Below are 24,865 nucleotides of genomic sequence, written 5' to 3'. Positions count from 1 at the left end.
ACCGCCAACTCAGCTCTGCTACTTCGTTACCGCCTACTCAGCTCTGCTACACCTTCCCCCAACTCAGCTCTGCTACTCGGTCAGTGCCATCTCAGCTCTGCTACACCATCCCCCCCAACTCAGCTCTGCCGCACCGTCCCCCCCAACTCAGCTCTGCTATACCGTCACCCCCAACTCAGCTCTGCTACACCGTCACCGCCAACTCAGCTCTGCTACACCGTCACCGCCAACTCAGCTCTGCTACACCGTCATCCACAACTCAGCTTTGCTACACCATCCCCCCAACTCAGCTTTGCTACACCGACTCCCCCAACTCAGCTCTGCTTCACCGTCATCCCGAACTCAGCTCTGCTACACCGTCACCGCCAACTCAGCTCTGCTACACCGTCACCGCCAACTCAGCTTTGCTACACCGTCATCCACAACTCAGCTTTGCTACACCGTCCCCCCCAACTCAGCTTTGCTACACCGTTATCCCCAACTCAGCTCTGCTACACCGTTATCCCCAACTCAGCTACACCGTTATCCCCAACTCAGCTCTGCTACACCGTCATCCCCAACTCAGCTCTACTACACAGTCACCGCCAACTCAGCTCTGCTACACCTTCCCCCCAACTCAACCCTGCTACTCGGTCAGTGCCAACTCAGCTGTGCTACACCGTCACCGCCAACTCAGCTCTGCTACACCGTCACCGCCAACTCAGCTCTGCTACAACGTCACCGCCAACTCAGCTTTGTTACCCTGTCACCGCCAACTCAGCTTTGCTACACCGTCACCGCCAACTCAGCTCTGCTACACCATCACCGCCAATTCAGCTCTGCTACATTGTCATCCCCAACTCAGCTCTGCTACACCGTCACCCCCAACTCAGCTCTGCTACAAGGTCATCCCCAACTCAGCTCTGCTACACCGTCCCCCCAACTCAGTTCTGCTACACCGTCATCCCCAACTCAGCTTTGCTTCACCGTCACCCAAAATCTCAGCTCTGCTACACCGTCATCCCCAACTCAGCTCTGCTACAGCGTCACCGCCAACTCAGCTCTGCTACAGCGTCACCGCCAACTCAGCTCTGCTACAGCGTCACCGCCAACTCGAGCTCTGCTACAGCGTTACCGCCAACTCAGCTCTGCTACAGCGTCACCGCCAACTCAGCTCTGCTACACCGTCACCGCCAACTCAGCTCTGCTACACCGTCACCGCCAACTCAGCTCTGCTACACAGTCACTGCCAACTCAGCTCTGCTACACCGTCACCGCCAACTCAGCTCTGCTACACCTTTACCCCCAACTCAGCTCTGCTACACCGTTACCGCCAACTCAGCTCTACTACACCGTCACCGCCAACTCAGCTCTGCTACACCGTCCCCCCCCAACTCAGCTCTGCTACACCGTCATCCCCAACTCAGCTCTGCTACACCGTCACCACCAACTCAGCTCTGCTACTCGGTCAGTGCCATCTCAGCTCTGCTACACCGTCCCCCCAACTCAGCTCTGCTACACCGTCACCAACTCAGCTCTGCTACACCGTCACCGCCAACTCAGCTCTCCTACACCATCATCCCCAACTCAGGTGTGCTACACCGTCATCCTCAACTCAGCTCTGCTACACCGTCACCGCCAACTCAGCTCTTCTACACCGTCACCGCTAACTTAGCTCTGCTACACCGTCACTGCCTATTAAGCTCTGCTACATTGTCATCCCCAACTCAGCTTTCCTACACCGTCCCCCCCAACTCAGCTCTGCTGCACCGTCACTGCCAACTCAGCTCTGCTACAAGGTCATCCCCCAACTCAGCTCTGCTATACCGTCACCCCCAACTCAGCTCTGTTACAACGTCTCCTCCAACTCAGCGTTGCTACACCGTCATCCCCAACTCAGCTCTGCGACACCGTCACCGCCAACTCAGCTCTGCGACACCGTCACCGCCAACTCAGCTCTGCTACACCTTCACCGCCAACTCAGCTCTGCTACACCTTCACCGCCAACTCGGCTCTGCTACACCGTCACAGCCAACTCAGCTCTGCTACACCTTTCCCCAACTCAGCTCTGCTACTCGGTCACTTCCAACTCAGCTCTGCTACACCTTCACCGCCAACTCAGCTCTGCTACACTGTCACCGCCAACTCAGCTTTGCTACACCAACACCGCCATCTCAGCTCTGCTACACTGTCATCATCTCCTTCATTGTCTCAGCTCTGCTACTTCACCATTATCAGGCAGAAGCATTGCATGATGGGAAATGTAGTTTCCTATCTTGGATATAGATCGGCTTTTAGAAAAACTTGTAACTCAGGAACGGCAGCAGCTAGAAAGATGGGAGACGTCTCAAAATACTCAGAGGGACTTGGTGAGTAAGGCCAGCTAGGTTTGGGAGCATTTCATTATTTTAGCTCTTGTGGGGAATACCTCTTTAAGCTTTCTAATGGTAAGAGTCTCTTTGTTGCCCATAGCAACCAATCACAACTCAGCTTTCATGTTCCCAGAGCAATGTGAGAAATGAAAGCTGAGCTGTGATTGGTTACTATCTGGAAACAAGGATAAATCTACTGAGACCCCCCCCCAGGTGTTTTTGTTTGGGCAGCGTATACTCCTACAGCCAGTGGCAGAGGGAAGAGCTGGAGAAGGAGAGTGACCAGCAGGGGGCGCTCCTGTGTGCCGTCCACCATGGTTGTAGTTCACCTTTCCTCCTCACCTCACACAATAACGGTGAGTACGGCTGAGCGGCCATCTTTGGGGGGGGGCAGAGCTGACAGGTACAGTGTAAGAGAGGTGGTGTATGGTGTTTTTAGTGTCCCACATTATCATTATTACACACTTACACCTTTGCACACCTTACTAAAATGTACAGTGACATAAAAAAGTACACATTTTTGGCAACAAGAAAAACCTTTATTTAAGTTATTAAATTATTCGCTGTCGGCGGTCAGGATGTCCCTCGGAGCGTGCTGTGGTGGTGGTGGCGGGGAAGCCGCTGAGCACTTTCTTGGAGATGATGGCCAGGCATTTCCTCAGCTCCTCGGTACTGGTGAAGCATCGCAGGATCAGTCTGATGCTCTGTAGGAAGCCGATCAGCATCCTGCTGGTGGTTGTAGTCCAGGACAATGTCTCACTCGCTGTGATTGCTTGCAGATCGCTGGTGCTGATGGTGGAAATCCACGTGATCCGCTCACCGGCAGTAGTAGTGGTGATCCAGGTGGCTGTGGTCATCCAGATCTCCAGGAAGCTGGTGAGGGTGGTGGTCCAGATGATTAGATCTCTTGTGCTGCAGATCCAGGTGATGAAATCACAGGCGGTGGTGATCACACTCACTGGCTCTACAGCAGCTGTGATCCAGGTCAGCAGGTCACTATTAGTGAAAGTTCAGCTCAGCAGGCGGCTGGTGGTGGATGTCCAGCTAAGCAGGTCAGTGAAGGTGGTTGCTGCACTTTGGAGATGGCTGCTGATGGAAATGAGGTCACAGGTGGTCATATTCCAGTTGGGCAGGTCTCCAATGGTGTTGTTTGGGCTCTGCATTTTGATGGTGCTGGAGTTGCTACGCTGCAGGTTGGTGGTGGTGGAATTGGGCCTCTGCAGGTTGGTGGTAATCTTCCAGCTGGGCTGCTCTCTGATGGAACTGCAGGCCCCTGGTGATGTTGTCCCATCATTTCAAATGATTCGCTGTCGGCGGTAGGGATGTCCCTCGGAGCGTGCTGTGGTGGTGGTGGCGGGGAAGCCGCTTAGCACTTCTTCAGAAATGATGGCCAGGCATTTCCTCAGCTCCTCGGTACTGGACAGACATCGCACAATAAGTCTGATGCCCTGTAGGGCGCCGATCAGCATCCTGCTTGTAGTGTTCATCCAGGACAACGCCTCACCCGCAGTTAGCAGCCAAGCGCACCTGTTGCAGCGACTGGTCAGCCAAGTGAGAAGCTGGAGGGTTGTGGCAATCCACACCAGCTTCTCACTTATGCTGCTCAGTGCGCTCTGCAGATCGCTGGCGGTGACGGTGGAAATCAACGTTGTCAGCTCACCGGTGGTGGTGTTGGTGATCCAGGTGGCTGTGGTCGTCCAGATGTCCAGGAAACTGCTGCGGGTGAGGGTGGTGGTCCAGATGATGAGGTCTCTGGTGCTGCAGATCCAGTTGATGTAATCACAGATGGTGGTGATCACACTCACTCTCTCTACAGCAGCCGTGATCCAGGTCAGCAGGGCGCTATCACTGAAAGTCCAGCTCAGCAGGCGACTGGTAGTGGATGTCCAGCTGAGCACATCGCTAACAGCAGTCAGCCAGCTAAGCAGGTCAGTGAAGGCGGTTGCTGCGCTCTGGACATGACTGGTGATGGACATCAGGTCACAGTCGGGCAGGTCTTCAAAGGTGGTGTTTGGACGCTGCAGGTTTCTGGTGGTGTAATTGGGCCTCTGCAGGATGGGGGTAATCTTACAGCTGGTCTGGTCTGTGATGGTGCTGTTTGGCCCCAGGCCCAAGGTGATATTGTCCCAGCTGAGCGGGTCGCTGATGGAATTGCCCCAGCTCAGCGGGTTGATGAAGGGTTCAATCATGCTGAGTGGCTGTCTGGTGGAAAGACAGCCCACTAGGATTGGAACCAGATAGCACAGGAGGTTGCCAAAAATGGCAAGCTCCCTCTCAATCCTCTCCTCTCTCTCCATGGATTGACGAAAATCGAAAACACTAGAAATAACTATCAGTATACACAGGCAGAAAGCAAGGTAATACCAAAAGTGTGATCGCTAGTGAGTCCCTAAGAACAGAGATTCTGGGGCTCGGCACCTTCTTTTATAGGGCCCTTAGATGACATCACCAATTATGTCACTTACGTGATGTCACTGCTTGTCGTAGTGATGTCATGAGCATGCCCAGACACGTTGTCATGTTGTTGTTGTTGTTTACAAGTCAATGGAAAAACTGGATCCAACCGGTTCCAACCGGATCCAACCGGATGGCACACAATTGCATCGGTAGTTGCATCCGTTTTTTCCATAAAATGTATACGTTAAACGCATAGGATAAAACGCATTGTGAACCTAGCCTTAGCCATGTCACCCACTATACAATGTCAGATGTGAAATAGGCTTTTATGGCCTCTCAGAATGATGTAGGGTGAGTTCAGACATGGAGGATATGTTGCAGATTTTTACAGCCCAATACATGGTGGCATAGAGCTCCCAAACAGTAACAGGACCCTCTTTGTGCCCCCCATCTGTAGGTGAGCTGCACCTTGTGCTTCAGTCTGTAGTTAGCCCTTCTCTTGGTGCAAAAATAACTTTGCACTTATGAATTATGACAATGCCCCCCGTCACTGCACCCCTAGATAAATTGGGCCAATGTCATCCTAAATCATTGTTTCCCAACCACTAGTTCATCAGCTGGTGCCAAAATACAACTCCCATCATGTCCTTCCAGTAGTGCGTGATGGAAGTTGTCGTTTTGCAGCAACTGGAGAGTGAGTCACTTGTTGGAGAACACTGGATTAAATAAACAGTTTTCCTAAATCTTTCTTTCCCAGTCAGTGACTTTTCAGCTGTTGCCAAACTATAACGGCCATTATACCTTGCCAGCTGTGCACAATGGGGGTTGTAGTTTTGCAGCAACTGGAAAGTCACATGTTAGAGAGCGCTGCACTAAAGAAACTGTCCCACAAGTGAGTTTCCTAACAAGCGACTGGTAAGCTGTTGCCAAAATACACCTGCCATCACGTTCTGCTAGCTGCTAACAGGGCCCGTCACTTGCCCAGGTAAGCCGGGTGCTGACGCCGGCACTGTGACTAGCGGTTGTACAATCCGTCCACATGCTTGTGTATGCAGCTCTCTACCTGCTACGAACCAGACAGATTTCCTTGATCTTGGCGTCCTGTATATCCACCCTGGTTGAGTATACATTACAAGGCGTATGCAGCCCTGAAAACCCTGAGGACCCCAGGGCAATAGGAAAAATGGCATTTATAATATGTTTAGTCCTTGCTTCACATCTTTAAAAAATAGTTTTTAAATCACCTGGTGTCAATAAGTTAAACTAATTTGTAACCTATTTCTGTATAAAAAAAGTCCAGTACTTATCAGCTGCTGTATGTCCTGCAAGAAGCAGCAGCAGCGGATTAAATGCAACTTGGGCCCAGCCTGGGCCCCCATTGTGAACCACCCCGCTAGCAGTGGAGCAAGCGCAATATTCTTCCGGTAAAGGAGGACACAATCCAGCCCTGGACAGTTACTGAAATGCAGAGAGGTGGGGAGCAAGCACAGAGAGGCATTACAGGCCTAGGCCCTGCTAGTGATGTCACCATACTAGCTTTTTTATTATGATACTCAATACCAGTTCGATACCTCAAAAAAACAATACAAATATACCTCCTTGTGCACAACAACTATCATAGCTGCAGTCTGGGGGGAGGGCCCCCAGACTGCGGCTATGATAGTTGTTGTGCACAAGAAGGTATGCTGGGAGTTGTAGTGCACAATGAGGTACAATGGGAGTTGTAGTGCACAATGAGGTATGCTGGGAGTTGTAATGCACAAGGAGGTATGCTGGGAGTTGTAGTGCACAAGGAGGTATGCTGGGAGTTGTAGTGCACAAGGAGGTATGCTGGGAGTTAAAGTGCACAATGAGGTATGCTGGGAGTTGCAGTGTTACAGCAGCAGCCTTCCAATATAACAACAACTCTCAGCATCAGGGTTCTTGAGACTTGTAGTCCTGACAGCCCCACACTGTGCATGTTGCCATGGCTGCAGCCGCACGCAGTGACAGCCCCCTCCTCTCCCGGGAGGCAGTAGCGGTCTTGGGCAACAAGCATCCCACGCAATTGCGTGGGGCCCCAGACATCCAGGGGGGCCCCGCTCTGGCACTGACAGGGCAGGAGCCATTGGCTCCCTCCCTGTCAGTCACTCTTGTGGCCGCAGGAAGTGTTTTCCCTGCGGTCACAAGAGGCCATGACAACGGGAGAGCGGCCTCTTGTGACCGCAGGGGAAACACTTCCCGCAGCCACAAGAGGGAAGAGAAGAAACGAGAAGAGGAAATGCCGGTCCCAGGTGAGTAAAAATGTTTGTTTGTTTTTTTTCTGTTATATACTATATAGGAGGTAGAGCACACAGTGGGGGCCTATATAAAATGGGAGGAGCGCACTGGGGGCTATATAAACGGGGGGAGCGCACAGGGGGCTATATAAACGGGGCGAGCGCACAGGGGGACTATATAAACGGGGCGAGCGCACAGGGGGCTATATAAACGGGGCGAGCGCACAGGGGGGCTATATAAACGGGGGGAGCGCACAGGGGGGCTATATAAATGCGGGAGCGCACAGGGGGGGCTATATAAACGGGGGAGCACACAGTGGGGGTCTATATAAACGGGGGAGCGCACAGGGGGGCTATATAAACAGGGGAGCACACAGGGGGGCTCTATACAAGTGGGGGAGCGCACTGGGGCTATATAAACGGGGGGAGCGCACAGGGGGCTATATACAAGTGGGGGAGCTCACAGGGGGCTATATACAAGTGGGGGAGCTCACAGGGGGCTATATACAAGTGGGGGAGCTCACAGGGGGCTATATACAAGTGGGGGAGCTCACAGGGGGGGGCTATATAAGGGGGGAGCACACAGGGGGGCTATATACAAGTGGGGGAGCTCACAGGGAGGCTATATACAAGTGGGGGAGCACACAGGGGGTATATACAACTGGGGGCAGCACACGGGGTATATACAACTGGGGGCAGCACACGGGGGGTATATACAACTGGGGGGAGCACACGGGGTATATACGACTGGGAGCAGCACACAGGGGGGTCTATATAGTATACTGGGGGAGCACACAGGGGGGCTATGTATAACTGGGGATCACATAGGTCTATATATAACTGCTGGAGCACACAGGGGGGTCTATATACCACTGGGGACAGCACACAAGAGGTATATACTACTGTCGGCAACGCACAAGGGGTCTATATAACTGGGGGCAGCACACAGCGGTCTTAATTACATTGGGACTGCACAGAAGTATATGCCTCACTACTATACTGGGGCACAGAACATACCTAATTATTAAGTGGGAGCACAGGGACACCTTTAATCTGTGGGGGCACAGAGGGGCGTAACTACTATATAGACGTAGAGGGGACCTAACTACTGTATGTGTTGGAGCCTAAAATATTTCTCTAACAGATTCTGGAGGGAAGATTACCAGCCGGGAGAAGACTTCAAGGTGGCTCACGCTGGATGGAGAGAGAAAGAAAAAGAAGTAAAAGACGCTGATCAGAGAAGACGCCTCCTGTTAGTCACTGGATGTAACTGCACTCTGCTATAGGGTCTGTAGTGATAGGGGTCATGGTGTGGCAGTATTATGTTATGGAATCATTGGTAATATCTTCCTGTTTTGTTCAGAGCAGTTTTGAGGTGATATGTAATCTCTGTATGGTGGTAGGAGGGTTATAAGAGGACTATATAACCTAAGGGGGGGGGGCAGCGCATGTCGAGGGAGGGGGGGCATGGGGGGGCCCCAGACATGACTTTGCTTGGGGCCCCAGAAATGCCAAGACCGCCCCTGCCGGCAGGCCATGCAGACACTTTCTAAAGTTAAGTAACTTTCAGCCGCTCTCCTCTTTTTCCTCCTCCCAGAGTGGCTGCACACACTGCACAATGTGTACAGCACCAAGCAAACTGACAGCGCCCTGCACCCGCAATCAGCACCCTCCTCTCCTGACATCTTCTGTGCTGCTGTGACCTCCCCTATAAGATCAGCATCCTCCTCTCCTGACATCCTCTGTGCTGCTGTGACCTCTCCTAAAAGATCAGCACCCCTCCTCTCCTGACATCCTCTGTGCTGCTGGGACCCTGTGACCTCCCCTATAAGATCAACACCCTCCTCTTCTGACATCCTCTGTGCTGCTGTGACCTCTCCTATAAGATCAGCACCCTCTTCTCCTGACATCCTCTGTGCTGGTGGAACCCTGTCATCTCCCCTATAAGATCAGCACCCTCCTCTCCTGACATCCTCTGTGCTGCTGGGACCCTGTGACCTCCCCTATAAGATCAACACCCTCCTCTCCTGACATCCTCTGTGCTGCTGTGACCTCTCCTATAAGATCAGCACCCTCCTCTCCTGACATCCTCTGTGCTGCTGGAACCCTGTCATCTCCCCTATAAGATCAACACCCTCCTCTCCTGACATCCTCTGTGCTGCTGTGACCTCTCCTATAAGATCAGCACCCTCCTCTCCTGACATCCTCTGTGCTGCTGTGACCTCTCTTAAAAGATCAGCACCGTCCTCGCCTGACATCCTCTGTGCTGCTGGGACCTCCCCTATGAGATCAGCACCCTATTCTCCTGACATCCTCTGTGCTGCTGTGACCTCCCCTAGAGATCAGCACCCTCCTCTCCTGACATCCTTTGTGCTGCTATGACCTCCCCTATAAGATCAGCACCATCCTCTCCTGACATCCTCTGTGCTGCTGTTACCTCCCCTATAAGATCAGCACCCTCCTCTCCTGACATCCTCTCTGCTGCTGTGACCTCCCCTATAAGATCAGCATCCTCCTCTCCCGGCAGGCCACGCAGCCACTGTCAAAGGTTCAGGGGCAGTACACATAGCTCCTCACTTGCAGTCCGGGCAGTGTCCCCCCCTGGTTTCCTCTCGGGTCATGTATGCCTCCTGTGTGCGCGCTCCGTCTCTCTGTGCCTCCTGTGTGCGCTCCATCTCTCTATGCCTCCTCTGTGTGCGCTCCCTCTCTCTGTGCCTCCTGTGTGTGCGCTCCCTCTCTCTGTGCTTCCTGTGTGTGCGCTCCCTCTCTCTGTGCCTCCTGTGTGTGCGCTCCGTCCCTCTGTGCTTCCTGTGTGTGCGCTCCCTCTCTCTGTGCCTCCTGTGTGTGCGCTCCGTCTCTCTGTGCTTCCTGTGTGTGCGCTCCGTCCCTCTGTGCCTCCTGTGTGTGCGCGCCGTCTCTCTGTGCCTCCTGTGTGCGCTCCATCTCTCTGTGCCTCCTCTGTGTGCGCTCCCTCTCTCTGTGCCTCCTGTGTGTGCGCTCCCTCTCTCTGTGCTTCCTGTGTGTGCGCTCCCTCTCTGTGCCTCCTGTGTGTGCGCTCCGTCCCTCTGTGCTTCCTGTGTGTGCGTTCCCTCTCTTTGTGCCTCCTGTGTGTGCGCTCCGTCTCTCTGTGCTTCCTGTGTGTGCGCTCCGTCCCTCTGTGCCTCCTGTGTGCGCTCCATCTCTCTATGCCTCCTGTGTGTGCGCTCCGTCTCTCTGTGCCTCCTGTATGTGCGCTTCATCTCTCTGTGCCTCCTGTGTGTGCGCTTCGTTCCTCTGTGCCTCCTGTGTGTGCGCTCCGTCTCTCTGTGCCTCCTGTGTGTGCGCTCCATCTCTCTGTGCCTCCTGTGTGTGCGCTCCGTCTCTATGCCTCCTGTGTGTGCGCTCCGTCTTGCTGTGCCTCCTGTGTGTGCGCTCCGTCTTGCTCTCTGTGCCTCCTGTGTGTGCGCTCCGTCTTGCTGTGCCTCCTGTGTGTGCGCTCCGTCTCACTATGCCCCCTGTGTGTGCGCTCCGTCTCTCTGTGCCTCCTGTGTGTGCGCTCCGTCTCTCTATGCCTCCTGTGTGTGCGCTCCGTCTTGCTGTGCCTCCTGTGTGTGCGCTCCGTCTCACTATGCCTCCTGTGTGTGCGCTCTTTCTCTCTGTGCCTCCTGTGTGTGCGCTCTGTCCCTTTGTGCCTCCTGTGTGTGTGCTCTGTCTCTCTCCTGCTGCCACTGATAACAGGGCACTCTTCCCCCGCTCTCCACTCATCCTAGTCCTCATGTTCTCCAGGGTGTGTGTGCGCTCAGCTTCTCAGGATCCCTCTCTCCAGATCAAAAAATACCAACCTGGCGACTCTGGGAGCGGACAGTGCCGGGCGGAGTAGGTGACACCAGGGGGCGACACAGAGAACAAGGCCGGCGCTCAGATAGGTAATTTAAACATAACACTTTTTGCACTTTACTTTATTGCACATTTGCTGCGTCCTGGATGTACATATTAAAGGGGGACTCTGGAGAAAAAAATGTTTTTAGATAATCTGGTATCAGAAAGTTAAACAGATCTGTAAATTACTTCTATTTAAAAATTTCAAGAACTCTTCCAGTACTTATCAGCTGCTGTATGCCTTGCAGAAAGTGGTGTATTCTCTCCAGTCTGATACAGTGCTCTCTGCTGCCACCTCTGTCCATGTCAGGAACTGTCAGAGCAGTAGCAAATCCCCATAGAAAACCTCTCCTGCTCAGGACAGTTCCTGACATGGACAGAGGTGGCAGCAGAGAGCACAGTGTCAGATTGGAAAGAATGCACATAGAGTAAAGTTTACAATACATCAGTCTGTGAGTGCCGTCTATGGAAATTATAAGAAGAAAAGAGCAAGGAAATAAGGAACATGGCAGTTTTATTTGGGATAGAAACAAATAAAGAAAAGGTTTAATAGATATTTTGACCTTTTTTTCCTGCACTTTCCTTCTGGTTCTAATAGCCACAAATCTGTAGTTTTATATCAGGGCAAATATTAGGGACGTTCATTTCTAGCCCAGATCTCAGTGATGTCCTAGAAAAAGGAAAACTGGATCCGCCTCTGCGGAGCGCCTCCAACAGGTTATAATGATAAATGACACTTACTGTGTCTAATGAGGAGGCGAAGCAGGGTAACCCCCATAATATTATCAATGCCCAAAGACAGAAGCTCCTGTACCATCAGTGCCAGGTGGCTGAGAGCTTGTACCTGCTATATTACAGCCCATAGGGAAAGAGACATTTCTCCTGATAAACTGCAGACCTGTGTTACTAATCTATAACTGTAATCACATCTTATTAGAATAAAATTACTTCACACGTACAAAATAAATCTGAATGTAACAGTTTTGGGTCTTTGATAGATAATATTTGCGCCCATATTCTGGGAAGAACATAGTGATACATGGTCCATAGGTGGATACAGTGTGTTGCCTCTCTTTCCAGCTATTTGCCATGATGATGGTTCCCGGACTCCGGATACTACATGGAGCAGATGCAGCTGATGGTTCCCAGACTCCGGATACTACATGGAGCAGATGCAGCTGATGGTACCCGGACTCCGCATACTGCATGGAGCAGATGCTGCTGATGGTTCCCGGACTCCGGATACTACATGGAGCAGATGCAGTTGATGGTTCCCGGCAGGCCCGGATTGGTAATCTGGCAAAGCGGGCAAATGCCCGCTGGGCTGCCAGTATTACCAATCCGGGGGCCGCCGTTCCTGGCCCCCATGTGCGCCGGCCCCCAGCAGTGGCTGCAAGAATAGCGCAGCCGGCCGCTGCGCTATTCATTCAGCCTCTGCAGAGGGTCGGCGCCCTGGCCCTTTAACTGTGAGCGTTCAAGATGAACGCTCACAGTTTGCAGCGGCCGCACTCTGACTGACGTCAGACGCGCAGGCACGTCTGCAGGCACCTCTGACAGGACCCCAGCGGCTGACGTCACTTCCCTGACGCGCCGCTGAGGACCTGTGAGAAGAGACGCCGACGCGCTGCAGCAGGGAGAAGAGGCTGCAGACTGAAGATCCGGGACCGGAAGGAAGAAGCTGCCGGCAGCGAGGTGACAGGTGAGAATGTGTGTTTTTTTTTTTAACCCCTTAACATGTAGCCATGGTGGGGGGGAGGCACAGGGGGGGGGCTATTCTATATTGGGGGGAGAGGCACAGAGGGGGGGCTATTCTATATTGGGGGGAGGCACAGGGGAAGGGTATTCTATATTGGGGGGGGAGGCACAGGGGGAGGCTATTCTATATTGGGGGGGAGGCACAGGGGAGGCTATTCTATATTGGGGGGATGCACAGGGGGGCTATTCTATATTGGGGGGAGGCACAGGGGAAGGGTATTCTATATTAGGGGGGAGGCACAGGGGGAGGCTATTCTATATTGGGGGGATGCACAGGGGGGGCTATTCTATATTGGGGGGAGGCACAGGGGGGGCTATTCTATATTGGGGGGATGCACAGGGGGGCTATTCTATATTGGGGGGAGGCACAGGGGGAGGCTATTCTATATTGGGAGGATGCACGGGGGGGGGCTATTCTATATTGGGGATGCACAGGGGAGGCTATTCTATATTGGGGGATGCACAGGGGAGGATATTCTATATTGGGGGATGCACAGGGGAGGCTATTCTATATTGGGGGATGCACAGGGGGGCTACTCTATATTGGGGGGATGCACGGGGGTATTCTATATGGAGGATGCACGGGGTATTCTATATGGAGGATGCACGAGGGGCTATTCTATATGGGGGATGCACGGGGGGGCTATTCTATATGGGGGGATGCAGGGGGGGCTATTCTATATGGGAGAATGCATGGGGGCTATTCTATATGGGGGGATGCACTGGGGGGCTATTCTATATGGGGGGATGCTCAGGGGGCTATTCTATATGGAGGGATGTTCAGGGGGGCTATTCTATATGGGGGGATGCTCAGAGGGCTATTCTATATGGGGGGATGCTCAGAGGGCTATTCTATATGGGGGGATGTTCAGGGGGGCTATTCTATATTGGGGGATGCTTAGAGGGCTATTCTATATGGGGGGGATGTTCAGGGGGGGCTAATCTATATTGGGGGATGCAGGGGGGCTATTCTATATTGGGGGGTGCACGGGGGGGCTATTCTATATTGGGGATGCAGAAGGGGCTATTCTATATTGGGGGATGCTCAGAGGGCTATTCTATATGGGGGGGATGTTCAGGGGGGGCTAATCTATATTGGGGGATGCAGGGGGCTATTCTATATTGGGGGGTGCACGGGGGGGCTATTCTATATTGGGGATGCAGAAGGGGCTATTCTATATTGGGGGATGCACGGGGGGCTATTCTATATGGGGGGGATGTACAGCAGGGGGGCTATTCTATATGGAGAGATGTGCAGCGGGGGAGGGGAGCCTATTATATATGGAGGGATGTATAGATGAGGATGTATAGAGGAAGATGTTGCTGGAGCAAGAAGCCTAAAATGTCTGTCTGACAGATGCCTTGGAGAGGAGGAGTCATGGCCAGAGAAGCCTTCATGATGGCCGGAGCCAGATGGAGAAGAAAAGGAAAAGTGGACGTCTCTTCATGCAGAGAAGACGCCTACTGTGAGTTACAGGATGTAATTGCACTATAATCACTTATAAGGTCTGTAGAACCTTTACACAGCTGGGATCTACCTCGGTATCAGGGGTGTCACACTCAGGCCCTCCAGGTGTTGCAAAACTACAATTCCCGTCATGCTTTAGCTGTCCAGTCGTGATGGGATTTGTAGTTCTGTAACAGCTGGAGGGACAGAGTGTAACACCTGTGTTCTATTGTCACTGCTTTGGGAGAATATTGGTCTTTATGTAGTGGCTGTTATTTGGTGCCAGTATAGTGGTATTATCCAGTCACCGTATGCTGAGGGTAGTGGGCATGGTGTTACTCGTATTATTGGTAATATTAGTGTTTTATATAGTGGATTGTATTCAGTCACAGTGTAGCGGTATTAGTCATTATGTGGTGGTATTGGCTGTGCTCATATTATTTGTTACTTATATACTGGTAGTATTGGCAATATAGATAGGAGATAGATAGATAGGAGACAGATAGATAGATAGGAGACAGATAGATAGATAGATAGATAGATAGATAGATATTTCCTACTGGATATCTATCTATCTATCTATCTATCTATCTACCAGCTTATTATGTAGCTTTGATTACACATGAGATCACAACCAGACACATTTTAATAATTAAACCCTTACTACTTTTACCGCCATTATATGGAGTGCAGACATAGTCAGGATAAAAGGGATTTAAAAAAATATAGTAACTTTTGTCCAAAAACAGGACCACCCCTGTCTTCAGGTTATGTGAGGTATTACAACTTGGCTCCATTCATTTCAATGGAACTGAGCTGCAATACCTCACACAAACTGAGGTGTGGCACTGTTTCTGGAAGAAGGTGGCCATGTTTTTCTCCTTTACAGGGAATCTGTGAGGTCCATACCAGGTCTAGGGCTGTAGATCTCAGCAGACAGGTGTGAGGGAGATATCACTGACAGGACCTTTAGTCCTGTGTAAACTTTTATAATTGTCCTTTTCATTACCAACTAAATTTTCACAACAGCAGCAGCAGCAGCACCCTATACGTCCATCAGTCAGAGCTGGAAGGGGCGGGGCAGAAGGTGCTGCTGTGGCTCCACCTCTGTGACACTTCAGCTGGTAATAAAAAGAATGATTATAGAGGTTTACACTGGACTAAAGGTCAGGTCCCTGATCTGTACGCTGGGATCTACAGCTCTGTACCTGGTATAGACCTCACAGGTTCCCTTTAAGGGCACGTTCATACCTAATCCAATGCAGATTTGATGCTTCTGATTTAATCAGTTGAAATAAACACATAAATATGCCGCATCAAATCCACAACAGATCATGTTATAGCATTATTTTTAGGTGCTGATGGTGGAGTTCACATGTTTAAAGGGAACCAATCAGCCAGTTTGGGCTGATATGGTTCCCTTAAGCATTGTATAAAGCACCTGGAGGGGCCCTGGCATGTACCGGCCGCGGCCACAGCAGGTGCTTTATAACGGAGAAAATGACTTTTATTCCCCGGCTTGTGACTAGATACGAGCGGGGAAGTAGTCATGGTGGTCGGCTCCCCGCTCATATCTAGTCACTGCGCTCTGCCTGTCAGCGCGCTCAGAGGGGATGATTGACAGGCAGAGAGGTCCGTTACTGGCCTCTCTGCCTGTCAATCATTCCGCTGAGCGCGCTGACAGGCAGAGCGCAGTGACTAGATACGAGCGGGGAGCCGACCACCATGACTACTTCCCCGCTCGTATCTAGTCACAAGCCGGGGAATAAAAGTCATTTTCTCCGTTATAAAGCACCTGCTGCGGACGGTACGTGCCAGGGCCACTCCAGGTACTTTATACAATGCTCAAGGGAACCATATCAGCTCAAACGGGCTGATTGGTTCCCTTTAAGGGAGTAGTGGGGGACATGGCTAAATGAAGCAGAATTGATATACCATGATATGGTATGTGGGCTGCTGGGGTTTGATTGCCAGGGCTGATTTTAAGTCCCAGTCCGGCCCTGGTTCCCGGACTCCGCATACTGCATGGAGCAGATGCTGCTGATGGTTCCCGGACTCCGGATACTACATGGAGCAGATGCAGCTGATGGTTCCCGGACTCCGGATACTACATGGAGCAGATGCAGCTGATGGTTCCCGGACTCCGCATACTGCATGGAGCAGATGCTGCTGATGGTTTTGTGGCTGATATTCCTGTGTTGTAGACTTGTCTCTCCACAGCTGGACATGAGGTTTAGATGACAATGAGGGTGGAGCGTTGCGTCTGCAACCTGAGGAAATGTATTGTGTAAAATAATATCACTTCCATCATCTTATCTAAAGGGGTACTCCGGGGCGGGAGGCCTTTTTTCAGTATCGCCGAAGAGGGAGTGGATGAAATCAATGACGTCCACTTATCTCCCCAATTCCAGAGCTCCAGCGGGGACGTGAATGGATGTCATTGTTTTCATCCCCCCACCCAGCAGTATTATAATAAAAAAACCCTGCCTGGAGCACTCCTTTAACAGTACAAGGGTAAGGAGCCAACAGGACACATAGTTAGTAAGGTTAAAAAAAAACACATCAAAAAAGGCCCATCAGGTTCAACCAGGAGAGGTGAGAAGAGGGATATAGAAAAGGGGTATGGATGGAAGAAGGGGAGCAGACGGGATTCTATACTTACACATAGGCATGTATGGTATTTTGCACTAAGGATTGTTATTTATACACTTAAAGGGGTTACCCAGGCTTAGAAAAAAATGGCTGCTTTCTTATAGAAACAGCACTGCTCCTGTCCTCATTTTGGGTGTAGGTTTTTTAGCTCAGTTCCATTCAAATGAATTAAGCTGAATTGCCATACCACACACAACCTAAGGACAGGGGTGGCGCTGTTTTTGCTAAAAAAAAGTAGCTGTGTTTTCTTGAGCTTGGATAAACCTTTTAACCCCTTAAGGACGGGGCCCATTTTCGTTTTTGCGTTTTCGGTTTTTCCTCCTTGTGTTTAAAAGGCCATAGCACTTGCATTTTTCCACCTAGAAACCCATATGAGCCCTTATTTTTTGCGTCACTAATTGTACTTTGCAATGACAGGCTGAATTTTTGCATTTGGTACACTACGAAACCAGAAAAAATTCAAAGTGTGGTGAAATTGAAAAAAAAAAACGCATTTCTTTTCTTTGGGGGAACTGTGTTTTTACGCCATTCGCCCTGGGGTAAAACCGACTTGTTATGCATGTTCCACAAGTCGTTACGATTAAAACGATATATAACATGTATGACTTATATTGTATCTGATGGCCTGTAAAAAATTCAAACCATTGTTAACAAATATACGTTCCTTAAAATCGCTCCATTCCCAGGCTTATAGCGCTTTTATCCTTTGGTCTATGGGGCTGTGTCAGGTGTCATTTTTTGCGCCATGATGTGTTCTTTCTATCGGTACCTTGATTGCGCATATAAGACTTTTTGATCGCTTTTTATTACATTTTTTCTGGATTTGATGCGACCAAAAATGCGCAATTTTGCACTTTGGGATTTTTTTGCGCTGACGCCGTCTACTGTGCGAGATCAGGAATGTGATTAATTAATAGTTCGGGCGATTACGCACGCGGCGATACCAAACATGTTTATTTATTTATTTATTTGTTTACTTTTATTTAAAACCTGGGAAAAGGGGGTGATTCAGACTTTTATTAGGGGAGGGGGCTTTTTACTATAAACAACACTTTTTTTTTTTTTTTTTACACATATACTAGAAGCCCCCCTAGGGGACTTCTAGTATATATACTTTGATCTCTCATTGAGATCTCTGCAGCATAGATATGCTGCAGCCGGAAGTAAACGAGTGCCGAGCCAGGGACGGCGCCATCTTGGACGAGTCCCCGGCCGGCATCAGTAACGGAGATCGCTCGTTGTCCCGGAGGAGCGATCTCCCCCACTAGACCCCAGGGAAAGGTTGCCTCCGGTAATCGGAGGCAGCTGTCAACTTTGACAGCTGCCTCCTATTAGCTAATTAGCGGGCACGGCGATCAGACCGTGCCCGCTAATAGCGGCGGTCCTGGGCTACACGCGGCACCCGGAACCGCGGCGCTTCAAAGCGGGGTCGCCGCGCGGCCCCGCTTTGAAGTGCTAATGAGGACATATGACGTACGGGTACGTCATATGTCCTTATGAGGTTAAATGGAACAATTCACCACCTGTTTTGAGTTCTAAACCCCCAAAAATAGCATAATAAAGCAAGCTGCAATAGTTCCCACCATATATTGTGATGGTCATCTGTATTTTCAAAACGCCCAAAGTCACTGTTTTATCTTTTCTGGCATTGTATGTGATTTAGTTTTATCTAGGTATCTGGGCAGTGTCTTTCTCCAAACCAGTCACAGTTCCTGGGCTGTAATCGCACCTCTTGGGGAATGATTGACAGTCAGGCAACCTGCTTGGTCACCGGTGTGTTGGCGTATCCCCAACATGTCATCCGGCTTCCCAGTGTCCCAGCAGGTTCCCTGACTGTCAATCATGCCCCAAGAGGTGCGATTACAGCCCAGGAACTGTGACTGGTTTGGAGAAAGAGTTAAACTACCAAAGGAGAAGATGCGCAGCTTTTGGGTAAAAAGCGGCGGCTACAAAGCCAACATACAAGAAGACAACAAAAACCAACTATATATAAAGTATGTAATTAAGGCACTGGCACACCAAGGTGTCAAAATGTAGAAAGTATCTTTATTTGTAATTCATTAAATACACAAAAAAACACCCCAAAAAGATTTTACTTAAAAAACAAATAAAAACCGCTAAATGGAGAGACATGACAGGTCATCATGTTCTCAGGGCCAATAAAGGAGGAGGTAAACTCCAAAGAATGTCTCATTCCTTATAACACCATCATCATCTTATATGTAAATGCCAAAATAGCCATGTGCATGCGATCCCTAAGAAGTAGCTGGTCCTCACTTTACTGTATACTGGGTTGACCCCCGGTGTGTCGGTACGGCCTGTCACTTGCTAGGTGATGAAGTGTGAAGCCAGCTCTATGGTGGTTGGCCGAGATATAGCCGGGCCCAGTGATGTTATGTTGTTACGCCAGTGCCGGTTGGGGAAAACAGGTATGGTGGCACACCTGCTTTTATTTTAAAGGGCCGGTTATACCTTGTTCCCCTATGGACAGTGACCTGCCGGGTTGTTGCAGGGTCCCTTGGGTGCTTATCACGGTGGTCCGGAGTGGAATAGTGACCCACCCGGACTATTGGTACTGTCACCCACAGAAAGGGGAGATGAGTGTGTGTGTACTGTGTTGGTGCTTGACGAGGAATCACATAAAATTTAGTTTACTAATTATTATTATTTTCACAGTAAGGCTATGTTCACGCTACGTAAAAGTACGGCCGATGACAACAACGGCCGTACTTTATGCGCCTGTGAACATAGCCTTATCTGCTATGGGATCCTGGCCGGAGCGTATACACATCGTATACGCTCCGGACGGGATCCCATGCGGACCTGCAAATAACTGACATGTCAAGAACAAGTATGGAGAAGCGCTCTGCTGAGTGCTTCTCTCCCCATCTCACTGTAAGAGAAGGACTCCATAGACTTTTTACAGAATCTGTCCCTTGAAGAAAGACAGAGAGAAAGACTCAGCAAAGCACTTCTCCAAGCTCGTTCTAGGAATTTTTTTCAAAACAACTGGTACCAGAAAGTTATATGGATTTGCAAATTACAGTAGTCATCAGCTGCTGTATGCCCTGCAGGAACCGGTGTATTCTTTCCAGTCTGACACAGTGCTCTCTGCTGCTACTTCTGTCCATGTCAGGAACTGCCCAGAGCAGGAGAGGTTTTCTGTTTCAATATATTTATTAGGTTTTAACAAACTTTTCCAAATAAAAACAGTTTTACAACTTAGAACCGTACAACATTTCCAACAAACATACATAATTTCCAAACAATTATACATACATTTCAACAAGAAAAGAAGAGTATTATAGTAGACAAGGATCTGATTATACATCAGGAAACCATCCATAGTCATAATCCTTGTTTAACAAAATAGAAAATGTTAAGATGAAAAATAGGAGCTTGATGTCCATGGTGACCAATTCTCTCTGAACCTTTTAATAGAGTTATTACCAAAGGCTATAGCCTCCTCATATTTGTAAGTGGTATTAATTTCTTGGATTGTGTCCTCTATTTTAGGAATAGAAGAAGATTTCCATCTTCTTGTTAAGAATAGTTTCGCAATTACTACTATTTTGCAAAACAAAATGCGAAACGGTGGTGGAATCTTTATGGATCCCTAAGAGCAAAAGTGCTAATTGGGGTGTTAGTGGGATTTGAGTTTTAAATAATTTGTCCACTAATTTAGAGATTTCACTCCAATATTGTGTTATCCGTGGGCAATACCATAGAATGTGCTGTAATGATCCTTCACACCCACATTCCCTCCAACATAAACTAGAGGATGAGGGGAACATCTTGTGAAGCCTAAGTGGGGTGTAGTACCACCAGGGGCGTAGCTAGGGGTTCAGCCTAGGGGGGACGAGTGAGTCTGAGTGGGCCCCCAACCTATTATGTTACCCATAGGGAACCTCAGTAGACCCCAAACAAATAGAGGTGTAAGTAAAGTGCAGACACATCCAGTGACTCACAGGTGACGTCTTCTCTGATGAGAGTGGGTCAGGTTTCCTTTTCTTTTTCATTGTGAAGACTCTTCTAACCACAAATCATCACAGCAGTATCTGCCAGACAAACATCTTCAGCACCTTACTTTTACAGCACCTTTAACCACCTCTATACAAACTCTCCATCATAGTGCCCTTAAACAGTAACAGAGACTTCTTTGAAGACCAATCTGTAGTCATTTTTCCTTTTCTATGCTTCTTTCTATACTTAGATCCCTTCTTTATGCCTGTATCTGTAGTTAGGATCCATCATTGTGTCCTCATCTGTAGTAAGACATCCTCTTCATCTGTAGTTGTGTTCCCTCTCTTTGCCCTCTGTAGTTAGCCCCCCCCCCCTTATGCCCTCAACACTAGTTGGGCCCCCACTTTGTGCCTCCATCTGCAGTTAGCCCCCCCCTTTGTGCTAAATAAATGGTACCCCTTTGTCCTAATGAACTGTACCACCGCCCCCCCTGTATAAACTGTGCCTCTTATGAACTGTTTTTATATTAAATAGTGCCACTGTCCCCGTATTATACTGTGCCCACAATGTAGTTTGCCACTGCCTACCTTATAAACTATATTACTACTGCCCATCCAATGTACTGTACCACTGGCCCCCTTGTAATGTGCCGTACCACTGTCCCTCTTCAGTACTGTACCACTGTCCTAATGTACTGTACCACTGTCCTCTCTAATGTACTGTACCACTGCCTCTCTAATGTATTGTACCACTTGTCCTCTAATGTACTGTACCACTGTTCCCTCTCTAATGTACTGTACCACTGTCCTCTCTCAATTACTAGTAACACTGTCCTCTCAATGTACTGTACCACTGTCCTCTAATGTGACTGTACCACGTCCTCTAATGTGTTGTACCACTGTCCTCTAATGTGTTGTACCACTGTCCTCTAATGTACTGTACCACTGTCCTCTAATGTGCTGTACCACTGTCCCTCTAATGTGTTTGTACCACTGTCCTCTAATGTGCTGTACCACTGTCCCTCTAAGTTACTGTACCACTGTCCCCTCTAATGTACTGTGACACTGCCCCTCTAATGTACTGTACCACTGTCCTCTCTAATGTACTGTACCACTGTCCTCTAATTGTACTGTACACTGTCCTCTAATGTACTGTACCACTGTTCCTCTCTAATGTACTGTACCACTGTCCCCTCTAATGTACTGTACCACTGTCCTCTCTAATGTACTGTACCACTGTCCCCTCTAATGTACTGTACCACTGTCCCCTCTAATGTACTTTACTACTGACCTCCTAAATCATTGTTTTCCAACCAGTGTCTCCTCAGCTGTTCCTTAACTACAACCTCCATTATGTCAGGTCATGATGGGAGTTCTAGTCTTGTAGCGACTGAAGGGTCACATGTTGGAGAACACTATACTAAATAAACCTCCCTCCTAAATTATGGTTTGCCTACCAGTGGCAAAACTACAACTCCCATTGTACCCTGGTGGCAGGACATGATGAGAGTTTTAGTTTGGTAACAGCTCAGGAGCCACTGTTAGGAAGCAATCATTTAGGGGTACAGTTTATTTAGTAAAGTATTCTCCAACATGTGACCCTCCTGCTGTTCCTAAACTACAATCCCCACTATCTCCTGCCAGAAAGGCATGATGGGAGCTGTAGTTTTGTCACAGGTTTGAGAACACTACTAAATAAACTCTACCTATGTGTATACACTCCAGCCGGGATTCCTCAGAAGGCAGTACTACATAAGTTCCGTAGAAATCACGGCCATTGTTACAACGGCCATGATTACTACGGAACTTACTGTATGTAGTGTGAACATAGCCTTAAACACTAAGTTTTACTTATCTCTTCTTACATCACATTACATACACCCAGGGACACACACACACATCCCATGCACCCAGGACACACACATCTCATGCACCCAGGACACACACACATCCCATGCACCCAGGACACACACACATCCCATGCACCCAGGACACACACACATCCCATGCACCCAGGACACACACACATCCCATGCACCCAGGACACACACACATCCCATGCACCCAGGACACACACACATCCCATGCACCCAGGACACACACACATCTCATGCACCCAGGACACACACACACATCCCATGCACCCAGGGACACACACATCCCATGCACCCAGGGACACACACACATCCCATGCACCCAGGACACACACACATCCCATGCACCCAGGACACACACACACATCCCATGCACCCAGGACACACACACATCTCATGCACCCAGGACACACACACACATCCCATGCACCCAGGGACACCACACATCCCATGCACCCAGGGACACACACACATCCCATGCACCCAGGACACACACACATCTCATGCACCCAGGACACACACACATCTCATGCACCCAGGGACACACACATCCCATGCACCCAGGGACACACACATCCCATGCACCCAGGGACACACACATCCCATGCACCCAGGGGCACACACATCACATGCACCCCGGACACACACATCCCATGCACCCAGGACACACACACATGCACCCAGGGGCACACACATCCCATGCACCCAGGGACACACACATCCCATGCACCCAGGGACACACACATCCCATGCACCCAGGGACACACACATCCCATGCACCCAGGGACACACACATCCCATGCACCCAGGACACACAGCACTTACTGTAATTGCAGGGAATCTCTGAGGGGGCCATGTGGTGCAGTTCTCTGATCTTCTCCTAACAGTCGGACTCTGGGCCCCTCCTCTTCTTCTGTCCCGACATCCAGGAGAGCAGGAAGCAGCCGGAGGAGGTAGTGAGGGAGTGGGGGAGGTGAACACCTATAGTCTGATTGTTCAGACCTCATTTGATTGCTTGAACAAGTATGAGAAGGACTCAGCAAAGCACTTCTCCAAGCTCGTTCTAGGAATTTTTTTCAAAACAACTGGTACCAGAAAGTTATATGGATTTGCAAATTACAGTAGTCATCAGCTGCTGTATGCCCTGCTGGAACCGGTGTATTCTTTCCAGTCTGACACAGTGCTCTCTGCTGCTACTTCTGTCCATGTCAGGAACTGCCCAGAACAGGAGAGGTTTTCTGTTTCAATATATTTATTAGGTTTTAACAAACTTTTCCAAATAAAAACAGTTTTACAACTTAGAACCGTACAACATTTCCAACAAACATACATAATTTCCAAACAATTATACATACATTTCAACAAGAAAAGAAGAGTATTATAGTAGACAAGGATCTGATTATACATCAGGAAACCATCCATAGTCATAATCCTTGTTTAACAAAATAGAAAATGTTAAGATGAAAAATAGGAGCTTGATGTCCATGGTGACCAATTCTCTCTGAACCTTTTAAGGGTATATTCACACGGGCGTATTAGCTGCGAGTTTAACCAAACGCTGCGAGACGGTTTGTAATGTAAGTCAATGGCAAACTCAACTCGCATTGTGTTTGCAGCGTTTTTATTAACCTTAGGGTATATTCACACGAACGGGCTCGCAGCGAGATTCTCGCTGCGAGCCCGGCAGGTCCTGGCAGTTCCCATACACTACATACTTGCTGCGGTCTAAACGACCGCAGCGAGTATGTAATTCTGCCGCCCTTAACCCCTTCTGCTCCCGGCCGGCTCCCCCGCTGTAAGCATACTTTACCTGTCCTCGCTGCACGGGTCCGGCGTCCTGCTCTCCCGTCCGGCCAATCAGTGGCTGCGGCTGGGCAACACACTAATTGGCCGGACGGGAGAGCAGGACGCCGGACCCGTGCAGCGAGGACAGGTAAAGTATGCTTACAGCGGGGGAGCCGGCCGGGAGCAGAAGGGGTTAAGGGCGGCAGAATTACATACTCGCTGCGGTCGTTTAGACCGCAGCAAGTATGTAGTGTATGGGAACTGCCAGGACCTGCCGGGCTCGCAGCGAGAATCTCGCTGCGAGCCCGTTCGTGTGAATATACGCTTAGGATGTTTGTGCGATTTTAGCAGCGAGTTGTTGCAGTGTGTTCATTTGCCTGTAAGCCGATGACGTCACTTCCGGCGCTGAGAACCGTGGAAGCGGAAGTTAGGAGCAGGGGAGAGAAGAGAAGCCCTGAAGAGAAACAATGGCGACATACAGCCGCATGGGGATAAATGTCACCCGCCTGATATCCCTGGTAAGTGG

The 24,865-nt window shown here is 49.8% G+C and overlaps 1 protein-coding gene and 1 long non-coding RNA gene across 3 annotated transcripts in view; one reads left to right on the top strand and one right to left on the bottom strand.

Annotated features, from left to right (window-relative positions):
• Positions 1 to 2,516: 2,516 nt before the first annotated feature.
• Positions 2,517 to 24,865, top strand: part of LOC138775054 (uncharacterized) — a 26,959-nt gene continuing 4,610 nt past the window's right edge. Inside the window, exons 1-2 of one of the 2 annotated variants that reach the window (XM_069955797.1) lie at positions 2,517 to 2,707; positions 10,772 to 10,911. Coding sequence is in view for 1 of the 2 variants with exons in the window: in XM_069955796.1 (XP_069811897.1) it covers positions 2,666 to 2,707 (42 nt within the window). In the remaining variant the exon portion in view is untranslated. The remainder of the gene's footprint in view (positions 2,708 to 10,771; positions 10,912 to 24,865) is intronic. The other variant, XM_069955796.1, reaches the window with a different exon arrangement.
• On the bottom strand, positions 19,396 to 23,464 carry LOC138775056 (uncharacterized). Its single transcript, XR_011360477.1, has 3 exons — positions 23,380 to 23,464; positions 20,687 to 20,776; positions 19,396 to 19,880 (listed from the first exon to the last, which is right to left on the bottom strand). It is a non-coding gene; the product is annotated as an uncharacterized lncRNA (long non-coding RNA).

Source organism: Dendropsophus ebraccatus, unplaced genomic scaffold, assembly GCF_027789765.1.
Source record: "Dendropsophus ebraccatus isolate aDenEbr1 unplaced genomic scaffold, aDenEbr1.pat pat_scaffold_1277_ctg1, whole genome shotgun sequence".
Lineage (NCBI taxonomy): Eukaryota > Metazoa > Chordata > Amphibia > Anura > Hylidae > Dendropsophus > Dendropsophus ebraccatus.
Note: the sequence above shows the minus strand (reverse complement) of the source record. Positions and strands in the feature narration are given on the sequence as shown.